This window comes from Microtus oregoni, unplaced genomic scaffold (assembly GCF_018167655.1).
Source record: "Microtus oregoni isolate MIOR12 unplaced genomic scaffold, Mior012 000033F_ref0000390, whole genome shotgun sequence".
Classification (NCBI taxonomy): domain Eukaryota; kingdom Metazoa; phylum Chordata; class Mammalia; order Rodentia; family Cricetidae; genus Microtus; species Microtus oregoni.
The window spans coordinates 24,430,900-24,442,969 of record NW_024543092.1 but is presented as its reverse complement, the minus strand read 5'-3'; the positions used below and the strand labels follow the sequence as shown (position 1 = coordinate 24,442,969).

At 45.2% G+C, this 12,070-nt stretch overlaps 1 protein-coding gene across 1 annotated transcript in view; it reads left to right on the top strand.

The window, feature by feature from the left end:
* Positions 1-12,070, top strand: part of Wdr27 (WD repeat domain 27) — a 123,759-nt gene that overhangs the window by 59,193 nt on the left and 52,496 nt on the right. Inside the window, exons 19-20 of the mRNA XM_041680040.1 lie at positions 8,694-8,815; positions 10,004-10,137. Coding sequence (XP_041535974.1) covers positions 8,694-8,815; positions 10,004-10,137 — 256 coding nt within the window. The remainder of the gene's footprint in view (positions 1-8,693; positions 8,816-10,003; positions 10,138-12,070) is intronic.

Genomic DNA, 12,070 nt, shown 5'->3' with positions numbered 1-12,070 from the left:
TAGGTATACCCATGATAGCCATGACTTCTAATAAATGAGTGATTACTGAATCAGCTTTTTCTGAACTTAAAGCAGTTGCCCACTGAAAGCCTGAATAAGTGTCAATGGTGTGATGAACATATTTTAATTTGCCGAATTCTGCAAAGTGGAACACATCTATCTGCCAGATTTCATTCCTTTGGGTGCCCTTTGGATTAGCCCCTGCAGGCAGTGGCGTTGGTTATAGAAAGAGCAAGTAGGGCATTTCTTTACAATCTCCTAAGCTTGTTGCCATGTAATTGAAAATTCTTTCTTCAAACCTTTGCTATTAACATGATGTTTTTTATGAAATTCAGAGGCTTGTAGCACACTACAAATCAATAATTGATCAATTTCTGCATTACATTGTGCTAGAGGACCTGGCAGACCCGTATGGGATCGGATGTGTGTTATGTACATAGGGCAAAGCCTGTTCCTGATCAAATCTTGAACCTGGAGGAACAATGAGGTTAGTTCAGTATCACCAGGTATAAATTCAGCAGTTTCAATATGTAAAATAACTCTTTCTGCATATTGTGAATCAGTGACTATATTAATAGGTTCTTTAAAATCCCTTAGCACCATAAGAATGGCATATAATTCCGCCTTCTGGACAGAATTATACGGACTTTGTTCCACCTTACCCAAGTCTTCTGATTTGTAACCTGCCTTCCCTGATTTATTGGCATCAGTATAGAATGTACGGGCTCCAGTTATTGGAGCATCACGGACGATTCGAGGAAGAATCCAAGAGGTTCTCTTTATGAAGTTAAGCCTCTTGCTTTTTGGATAGTTGTTATTAATGTCTCCCAAAAAATTAGCACAAGCTCTTTGCCATGGTTCATTATCTTCCCATAATTTCTTTAGTTCATCAGCAGTGAAAGGCACTATAATTTCTGCTGGGTCTATGCCTGCTAGTTGACGAAGTCTCAGCTTGCCTTTTATAATTAACTCAGAGACTTTTTCCACATAAGTTTTCAGTTTCTTACTTGGTTTATGTGGTAAAAAGATCCATTGCAAAATAATATCATCTCTCTGCATTAAAATTCCTGAAGGAGAAATTTTTCATGATAGTATGACGAGAATACAATCAAGCTCTGGATTCACCCTGTCCACATGTGCCTGTTGTAATTTTTCCTCAATCATTGTCAGTTCCTTTTCTGCTTCAGCTGTTAATTCTCTGGGACTGTTTAAATCTTTATCACCATCCAAGGTTTTGTTCAAATGAATTATTAAATCAGGTGTTATTTCAATAGCTGGTCGTAGACTGGAAATGTCTCCTAACAGTCTTTGAAAGTCATTAAGAGTCTGTAGGCGATCTCTCCTAATTTGTGCTTTTTGTGTCTTAATTTTTTGCAAACCTATTTTATAACCTAAATAATTAACAGAATCTCCCTTCTGAATCTTTTCAGGAGTGATTTGCAATCCCCATTTAGGTAAAAGTATCTTTATTTCTTCAAACAGTCTGTTCAAGGTATCCATGTTTGAATCGGATAACAAGATGTCGTCCATGTAATGGTATACTATAGATTTGGGAAATTTCTTGCGTATTATTTGCAATGGTTGGTTCACAAAATATTGGCACAGGGAGGGGCTATTTAACATACCCTGGGGGAGAACGGTCCAGTGGTACCTCCTCGAAGGTTGAGAATTGTTATAAGTAGGCACTGTGAAGGCAAATTTTTCTCTATCTTCTTTTTGCAAAGGTATAGTGAAAAAACAATCCTTTAAATCAATAACTATGAGAGGCCATCCTTTTGGTAATAAAGAGGGCAAAGGAATTCCAGATTGCAGAGGGCCCATAGGTTGAATAACCTTGTTGATGGCCCTGAGATCTGTCACCATTCTCCATTTACCTGATTTTTTCTTAACCACAAATACGGGAGAATTCCAAGGGCTGGTAGATTCTTCTATATGTCCAGCATCTAATTGTTCTTGTACCAGCTGTTCTAAAGCTTGTAACTTTTCCTCAGCTAAGGGCCATTGCTTTGTCCATATTGGTTTCTCAGTCAACCATTTTAGAGGCAAGGCTGTTGGTATCTCTGAAGGGACATCAATTGCCTGTTCTTGTACAGCCCGAATGGCCGGTTTTCTCTGTTTGTAATATCTTTTAATATTATTCTCAGAAATATAGGCTCTAGATTTAGCAGGAATGTTAATTTCAGTATTCCATTGTTGTAATAGGTCACGACCCCATAAATTCATTGTGATATTGGCTACATATGGCTTTAATTTTTCTATTTGTCCCTCTGGCCCTATACATTCAACCCATCTCGTGCTCTGCCTTACTCGAGATAGGGTTCCAATTCCCAGGAGCTGAACATTTACATTCTGAAGAGGCCAATACGGATGCCAAGATTCTGGGGTAATGATACTTACATCAGCACCTGTGTCCAGCAGGCCAGTAATAAAAATGCCATTTACACACACTCTCAGTTTAGGTCTTTGATCATTTATAGAAGTTTGCCAAAACACACGTAACTTATCTTTCTGATCATTATTGCTTGTAACAGTAGGCATGGGGCTTCCTAATTGTCCTGATGAGGCATGTTCTCTGCAGAAACTGGATATGACTGAACCATGTTTGCCATGGGGGCCTGTGAGGCCCCCCCTCTCACGTTTCCCGGCTGTATCAGGTTGCCTTGTCTATCTCTTGTAGACCTGCATTCATTCGTCCAATGTCTGCCCTTTCCACATCTTCTACATAAACCTGAAGGCTGAGACCTCCTATTTCTGTTATTTCTAGAAGATACATTATTATTATTATTATTATTTCTGAAAGATGCATTATTATTATTATTATTTCTGAAAATCCGTTGTCTACAATTCCTTTTCATATGACCCATTTTGCCACAATTAAAACATTTGGTATTCTGGTGTCTCCTTTTACCATTGGAAATTGCTTCTTCTACCCATGCTTCAGTGCCATAATCAAATGTATCAACATTGAGTGTATGCAAGACCCATTCTTCCAAGGGCGCTGATCTGAGCTTTAAAGGCCCCAAAATCCTTTTGCATTCCACATTTGCATTTTCATAAGCCAAAGACTCAATCATTATACGTCTTGCTTCTGGGTCAGATATCCCTATTTGTACAGCCTTAGTTAATCTTTGTAAAAAGTCACTAAAGGGTTCTCTCTGACCCTGTTTAACTCTGACAAATGATTCCATTCTCTGTCCTGGGTCTTGTACCCTGTCCCAAGCCCTTAAGGCTGCTGTAGTACACATGGAGAGTGTGTTTTCATCCAAATTAGCTTGTTCCTGATGATCGGAAAAGAGCCCTTCACCTAGAATTTGATCTAGGGAAATGTCAATTCCCTTCGCTTTTTCCTGCTGTTCTAAGAGTCTAGCCTCTTGCCTGAATAAGCATTTCCATTTCAATTGCGGTCCACTCTCGAGTACCGCAGAGCTCAGCTGGAGCCAGTCCGAGGGGGTTGCTCTGCTTGTCGTGGCCCAAGATCTTAGCATCTCTTTAACAAAAGAGGCTTGCATCCCAAAAGTCATGACAGCCTGTTTTATTTCCTTGAGATCATTCATACGGACAGGCTCCCATGTATCCTCCTTGATGACCCTAGGGTTTTTGGAACCAATCACCTTCTCTGTTGTTATTACTGGAAAGGCAGGTAGAGCTGTAGGTAGAGCTTTGTGGAAATTGTCCTGGAGAGACTTACCCACAGATGTAGTTAAAATTTGCCTTTCTACCCTTTGCTCTTCCTCATCAGTATTTAGAAATTCCTCAATCTTTTCAATTCTATTCACCATTGCCTTCTGCAATGTCTGAATCTCTTGTCCAGAATTATGTTCCAAAGCCTTCATTGAGGATTCTAAAGTATGAAGTTTGTCCGTTAGAGATAACATCTCATCTTTGGACATAATTTTTATGGCATAAACCGTGCCTTCTTGTATTGACAATCTTTCCGTCAATCTATCATAAGCTTTAGACAAAATCCGATTGTCACATTCAGCAGTTTTGATTCTCTCAGTTAATGTTTCATTTCCTACAGAAAGGGACTGAATCTTATGGTCCAGATCAGCTGTTCCCTCTTCCATAGTAATGAATTTCTCCTTAATATCAGCCACTAATGTTTCAGTTCCTACAGAAAGGGACTGAACCTTACTATCCAGATCAGCTGTTCCCTCTTCCATAGTAATGAATTTCTCCTTAACATCAGCCTGGAGAACTTCAAACTGATTCTTGAGAAGATTGTTATCAGCCTGGAGAACTTCAAACTGATTCTTGAGAAGATTGTTATCATTCTCAATTGTTTTTAAGCGTTTAATCTCTGCCTTACGAATCCTGGATTCGTCTCGTAAAGACTTTATCATATTTCTATTATCAAACCATTTGGTGCCAATGAAAACTACGAATCCCAGAAGGATCCATAGATGTGGGGTGATAGACACCTCTTGTAAAATCTCCCACATGGTACAATTAAAAAAACTGTTAAATTCTTGAACAGTAATGTGTTCAGACATTTTATTTATAAAAGAAAAATTTTTTACCTGCAATGATCGGTTCCTGTCAGTGGTGGTCTCTGTGTTTTTGGAGCCTGTCCTAGAACTAGCTCTTGTAGACCAGGCTGGCCTCGAACTCAAAGAGATCCGCCTGTCTCTGCCTCCCAAATGCTGGGATTAAAGGCGTGCACCACCACGGCCTGGCAGGCCTCAAACTCACAGAGATCAGAGATCCGCCTGCCCTTGCCTCCCAAGTGCTGGTATCAAAAGCGTGCGCCACCACTGCCCGGCCAAGTCACTCAGACCAAATCTGACGCTGTGGCAGCTTTTGTTGCAAAGCCGCAGCTACTTGAGCTTCTGCTAATTCAGGCAGTGGGGTTCTGCTGCAAAACTTAGCCAAGGCAGGCAGAATGGGCCTGTGTGGCCGAGTATGTCTCGGACTCGGCACTGGGGCCGGAGTCACGAACTGAAAAACAGCACCCGGGAGGGTGCTGTGTTAGGTAGCGGGCTACCCGCTTGAGTCGGGGGCAAAATAGCCCGACGTTGGACGCCAAAATGTAGCGGCGTAAACGAATGCAGACAGATTGTAACAATATATATAGTTTTAATGTAGAAATAGACTTACAGAACCACCGTTCCTGCGGAGACCAGGAAAGCAGAAGAGACAGCTTAGAGCCTGCTTGCCAAATTTATAGGCAGACATTAGCCCAAGGCGAACACGCCCCCTAAGGGGCGGGACTTATCCCTACAGGTCTCTGCACCCTTTCCAGTTGTGGGTGGCAATCACCACCTCTTGAAGAAAGAAGTGAATCTGGTGAAGGTTGAGAGGTGCACTAATTAAGGATATAAAAAAAGGTCACTAGGAGTCAATGTAACACTATGGCCATTTATCAGAACAATGATATTATGTTCTCCCCCAGGACCGGTGACCTGTCTAGCCACAGATTCTTAGGCCTGGTATTGGTCCCCAGGTTTGGCTTTCAATTGATGGATGGGCCTTAAATGCAACCAGAAAGCAGTTAGTTTATCCCCATGACATCCGTGCCCTGTTGTACCAGTGGGCATGTCCTGTCAGGCCCACCATGATTGTGAATTTCAGGGTTTACGGCCAGATAAGATTTATGGTTATTTCTCCTTTGCTAGCATACATAGCACCTCACAGGACTGTGAAAACTAGCCATCCTGGAAGAAACTTCCAGATGTTTTTCCCAATCGGTTTCTTTACATTATGTGACTTAAGTAGGTGGTGTCTTTTCAGTAGGGTCTTACCATCAATTTCTGGATGGTAACTAAGAACACTGGCAATGGCCTGGAATGTCTGAGGGTCTGTGGGACCCCAGTGGTCACCAGCTCCTCAAGTGGTAACCATTCTGGACATTGGGTCTTTCATTTGTTGGCCTGTGGTAAGGGCTTGTCCCCTCCATTTACAGTCTTCTTATTTGTGTAAGTATATATTTTAAGAAGCTTCTACAGTAGTAGGCTTCCATGTAATTCTAATTTCCTGGCCTCTGTAGACATTCCAGATGACACACATACATCTAAAGAATCAGAGAAAACATGACACATTGTGTTTCGGGATCTGGGTTACCTCACTCAGGATGATTGCTTCCAGCTTCATCCATTTATCTGAGGACGTCTTAGTCTCTTTTTTATTAACAGCCGGATAATATTTTATTGTGTAATCATACTGCAATATACATAGATGTCCAGGCTATTGAATAAATACTGGAGAACATGGATGAGGAAGTATATCTGTAGTAGGATACAGAGTCCTTTGGGTATAGAATGCTGTAGCTAGATAGCATGTGGTAGGTTCAATCCTAGATTTTTGAGAACCTTCCATAGTGCCCACTTTGTGCTCCCGTGAACACACAAAAAAAGTGCTCCTTTATCCCCTGCTTTTTCAGTCACAGTCCAGCTGGCCTTGGTGAGCTCCCAATAGATCAGCCCCACTGTCTCCGTTGGTGGGTGCACCCCTCTTGGTCCTGACTTCCTTGCTCATCTTCTCCCTCCTTCTGTTCCTCATTGGGACTTTGGGAGCTCAGTCCAGTGCTCCAGTGTGGGTCTCTGTCTCTATCTTCATCCATCGCCAGATGAAGGTTCTATGGTGTTATGCAAAATATTCATCAGTAACCGGACTCTCTGAACATGGCGGACAATGAGGGCTGCTGAGAAGCCAAGGACTATGGCACTGGGTTTTGATCCTACTTCATGTTCTGGCTTTGTGGGAGCCTAGCCAGTTTGGATGTTCACCTTCCTAGACCAGGACGGAGGGGGGAGGACTTTGGACTTTCCACAGGGCAGGGAACCCTGACTGCTCTATGGACTGGAGAGGGAGGGGGAGAGGAGTGGGGGGAGGGAGAGAGGAGTAGGAGGATGGGGAGAGGAGTGGGAGGCTGGGAGGAGGCAGAAATTTTTTTTCTCAATAAAAGAAAAGACTGAGAATGTAAAAAAAAAAAAAAAAAGTGCTCCTTTGCACTTTTGTGAAAAATGCCAGAACTCGACACAAGAGGGCAGCAAAGCCATTTGACATAACTTTTCTGCACGGTAACTTTTTGCTGCTTGGAAGCCGTTTCAGAGCTTACGATTTTCTTCTGGCTTTCCATTTTTACTTTGGTGGTTTTCTGGCTAGCGTGCTCCGGTGATACTGATTTACTGACTGCCTTTTGAATTGCAGTGGGCAGTTCTTGTGCTGAGACGAGCCCGAGTAGGGTCCTGTTAGCTAGATTCTTGTCAGCGTTGCGGTTCCTTACTCTGCAGTTTTCCAAACACAGCGCTCTGGGGTGAAATGTGATGGTTCAGCAAGTCTTGGGGTACTGATCCCCTGGTGCAGGCCTGACACTGCAGCCTCCAGCTCCCCATCTGCCCGTTTCCACTGCTTCTCCCAGGGAAGAGCTCATGGTGAGCTCTTAGGTTTCTCAGAACACTCAGGCAGCCGTGGTTTCAAGTTTGCCTCATAGAGACGAGGAAGGCAAAGATGGGGTTAGGAGGCAACATGTTTCTTGTCAGAAAAAGACTGGAGTAGGGACTGCATCACTGAAAGATTATGGGGACTGAAGGGCAGTTCCATCTGCCTGTGGGTTCCCTAGCAGGTGCTGTCCACAGGTGTGCTAGTGCCTGTGGGTTCCCTAGCAGGTGCTGTCCACAGGTGTGCTAGCACCCATGGATTCCTACAGGTTCCCTAGCAGGTGCTGTCCACAGGTGTGCTAGCACCCATGGGTTCCCTAGCAAGTGCTGTCCACAGGTGTGCTAGCACCTGTGGGTTCCCTAGCAGGTGCTGTCCACAGGTGTGCTAGCGTCTGTGGGTTCCCTAGCAGGTGCTGTCCACAGGTGTGCTAGCACCCATGGATTCCTACAGGTTCCCTAGCAGGTGCTGTTCATAGGTGTGCTAGCGCCTGTGGGTTCCCTAGGAGGTGCTGTCCACAGGTGTGTTAGTGCCTGTGGGTTCCCTAGCAGGTGCTGTCCACAGATGTGTTAGTGCCTGTGGGTGCCCTACAGGTGCTGTCCACAGGTGTGCTAGCACCCATGGGTTCCTACAGGTTCCCTAGCAGGTGCTGTTCATAGGTGTGCTAGCACCCGTGGGTTCCCTACAGGTGCTGTCCACAGGTGTGCTAGCACCCATGGGTTCCCTACAGGTGCTGTCCACAGGTGTGCTAGCACCCATGGATTCCTACAGGTTCCCTAGCAGGTGCTGTTCATAGGTGTGCTAGTGCCTGTGGGTTCCCTAGGAGGTGCTGTCCACAGGTGTGCTAGCACCCATGGGTTCCCTACAGGTGCTGTCCACAGGTGTGCTAGCGCCTGTGTAAACCAGCAGCCAAAGCAGCCATTGGCCAGACCAAATGATGAGAGTATCTCCAATCTTCAGTGAAGTCTTCTATTTTCTCCCTTTGAAACCAAAAGAAAAGGCTCTCTCTTTTTTTGTGTGTGGGGGCTCAAACTCACAGAGATCCGCCTGCCTCTGCCTCCCAAGTGCTGGGATTAAAGGCATGTGCCTGGACACACAAAGTCAGAACTTCATCTTTAAGAAACATGAAATTTTAGAAAGGCCTTCTCTACAAGCCCCATCAATAGGCCTTTAGTGCAAGGTCATCTGACACTGGGCCTGGTCCACCTGCCTCACAGCGAGAAACTGCATCCCTTTCTCCTCGAGAAGAGGGAGTTGTGGCCTGTTGTGGTGCAGGCAGGCATTCTCCTTGTTCTCCCTTTATCCTGAATACTTAGGTCACGATGGAGCTGTGAGCACCATCTGCTGGAGCCATGACAAGAGATGGCTGCTGTCTACAGGCCGGGACCGGACACTGAGGGTGTGGTCAGTTCATAGGAGAGAACTCATGCTGCTTTTGGTAATGTATCCATGAGCACATATGTCATGGCGGGTAGTGATGTCCCAAGCCGTGGACAGTCACAGCCGTCTGCCTCCCTGTAGGAAACAGCAGCAATAGGTAGAATGAGGAGCTGTTTCACTACCAGAGAAACACGATGGTGGGACAGTTTCTTATACTCATCCACATATGAAATGCATGCGTACATAACACATGGGAACACACTCTTGGTGTGTATATGTACATTGACAAATACATTTCATATATATATTTGCATTGGTAATGGTATGAAAATGCCAGCAATACCCATAGTAAAACATGGATGGTTTTATGTTAGTTCACCATCATATCACAGAGGCAATAATGATGGACAAGAGGACTTGCTGAAATGAACTATGTAAGGTTATTTGGAACTAGCATGGGGAAAGAGAGACAGCATGAAAATCTCACTACTGTGACGGAGAGAGGAGAGGGGTGCTGGGAAATGCTGCTTCTGCTCACGAATCAGGGCCTAACCCAGGAGTGGTGAGCATTTAGAAAAGTCAGAGGGGCTGACTTTTTGATTATAGTATTTAAACTGGTGTTTAACTATAGTGTTTAAACTGGTATTTGACTATAGTGTTTAAACTGGTGTTTAACTATAGTGTTTAAACCTAACAGTAGGTGAAAGTGATAGAAACTGTGCTTTGAAGCTTGACCTTTTCTAGCACTACCAACCCAAGGATGCAGTGTTCCCTGGTCATGCTGGGCTGCACATGCTCAGTTGGCCTTATGACCCAATGCTCTGCAAGTCTGGATGCTAAGTTGTGGTGCTGTATGATCTGCTAGGCATTGAGTGCACTGTCAGCTGCCATAGTCAGATTCATCACCTCACAAGTCACTCCTCTGGGGAGGTCAGAAGGGCAGAGGGGCTGTTCAGAGTCAGCACCCTTTAGGGAGTTCTCAGCAGCCCCAGAGGTAGGGGTGGGCTCTACCAGAGCTGGGCCTGACTGTCCATGAGACACAAAGTTGGTAGTAGACACCTAGAACCATGTTCCAAATCATGTTCTCAATTTCATCCTGGATACCCCATGTTTCGTTTACCCCCGTTCTCCCATTTTCTGAGCTGCTGTGACGAGACGTGTGTTCAGGGTGAGGACAGGAGTGCGAGGAGGGATTCGGGGAGACCGCTACAGTGTACCCCAGTGCTCACAGATGTCTGCTTCACAGGGTCCAGGGTCTTTCTCCAAGCCAATAACGTCCGCACAGTTCTACTACATGGATGCTTTCATGCTGCTGTCTTCTGGCCCTGAACTTTGGCTCCTAAAGTACCACATTGACCTCTGCAGGGATGACATGCGGAGGTAGGTGGCCTCCTCCCTGCTTCTAGCCCTTCTGATCCCGCCCTACCTCTTCATTCCTAGAGACACACACCTTAACATTTTATAAAAGAAGGAAGGCGGAAGTTCCAGTTACTCGCTCCTCGGTTGTTTCTGTGGTCTCACATCGCATCCCTATCCCGCTTTGCCTGAACCTTTGGTCCGCTCATCTTTGCTCCCAGCCATCACTTTGCCTCTCCACAGGAGCAGGCACTGGTTCGTCTTAGGTGGCGCTCTGAGGACGTCTCTGCCTCTGCCTCTGCCTCTGTAGCCCCTGTTCTTTAATTATCTTAAGAAAATAACTGTGGATGAATGGAAAGATGGATGCAAGGAGTGTGTGTAACGTAGAAATGCTGGGAAACTTAATGCATAGTTGAACAGTGATACTCATATTCTGTAATTCAATACAAACATTCATATATTACTTAGAGGAATATCTAATAATAATGAGAATTTTTTGATATTTAAAGTAAATTATTTTTTCATAAATATGGGTTTATACTAAAATGTCTGGCAGAATATTCATCACTTACATAAAAAGAGGCATTTTGTTTTCCTTCTATATTTATCACCTTACACAACATATTTGGCTTCCCTAATCAGGGGACTTGATAGGAGCACAGGCAACAATGCAGATGCCTGTTAGAATCCATACAATTTCTTGGATGTCAGCTACTGCAATTTTTCATAACATCTTTGTCATTATAGGCAGGACACACCATCTCATCACGGCAGGTATAAATGACGCAAGTCAGAGTGAGGAGCTCCTGTTCGTCTGCTGTACCTAGAGCTCGTGTGGTGGGCTGACCATGCAGTGTTAGACCCATCTTTCATTATTCTGGTCCAGTGTGGAAACTAACCCAACCCCCTCCTTTCATCCCACTCACCCCAGCCCACCGAGCACATTTCCCTTCTCATCCACCATATCCCATCTTCCTATACTATTCTTCCCATACCATCCCATCTAACCCCAACCCATCTCTCAAGCCCACCCTATATCATCCATACCATCTGATCCCATTGCATTGGATCCCATCCCTCTATCCCATCGTACCTACTCAATCCCATCCTACCCCATCTCATTTATCAAACCTCATCCTATACCGTCCTTCCCCATCTGATCCCATCCCTCCATCCCAATCTACCCGACACGACCCCATCCTGTCTCACCCCATCCCATCCTGTCTCACCCCATCCCATCCTCTCTCACCCCATCCTATCCTATATCACCCCATCCTATCTCACCCCACCCCATCTTCTCTCACCACATCCTATCTCACCCCATCCTATCCTCTCTCACCCCACCCCATCCTATCTCACCTTATCCCATCCTATCTCACCCCATCCTATCTCACCCCATCCTATCTCACCCCATCCCATCTTCTCTCACCACATCCTATCTCACCCCATCCCATCCTCTCTCACCTTATCCCATCCTCTCTCACCTTATCCCATCCTATCTCACCTTATCCCATCCTATCTCACCCCATCCTATCTCACCCCATCCTATCTCACCACATCCTATCTCACCACATCCTATCTCACCCCATCCCATCCTCTCTCACCTTATCCCATCCTCTCTCACCTTACCCCATCCTATCTCACCCCACCCCATCCTCTCTCACCCCATCACATCCTATCTCACCCCACCCCATCCTATCTCACCCACCCCATCCTCTCTCACCTTATCCCATCCTATCTCACCCCACCCCATCCTCTCTCACCTTATCCCATCCTATCTCACCCCATCCCATCCTCTCCCACCTTATCCCATCCTATCTCACCCCATCCCATCCTATCTCACCCCATCCCATCTTATCTCACCCTACCCCATCCTACACCACCCCATTCTATCCTACCCATCCCATCCTATTCCACCTTGCCTCACCCCGTTCCACTCCAACTCATACCATCCCCA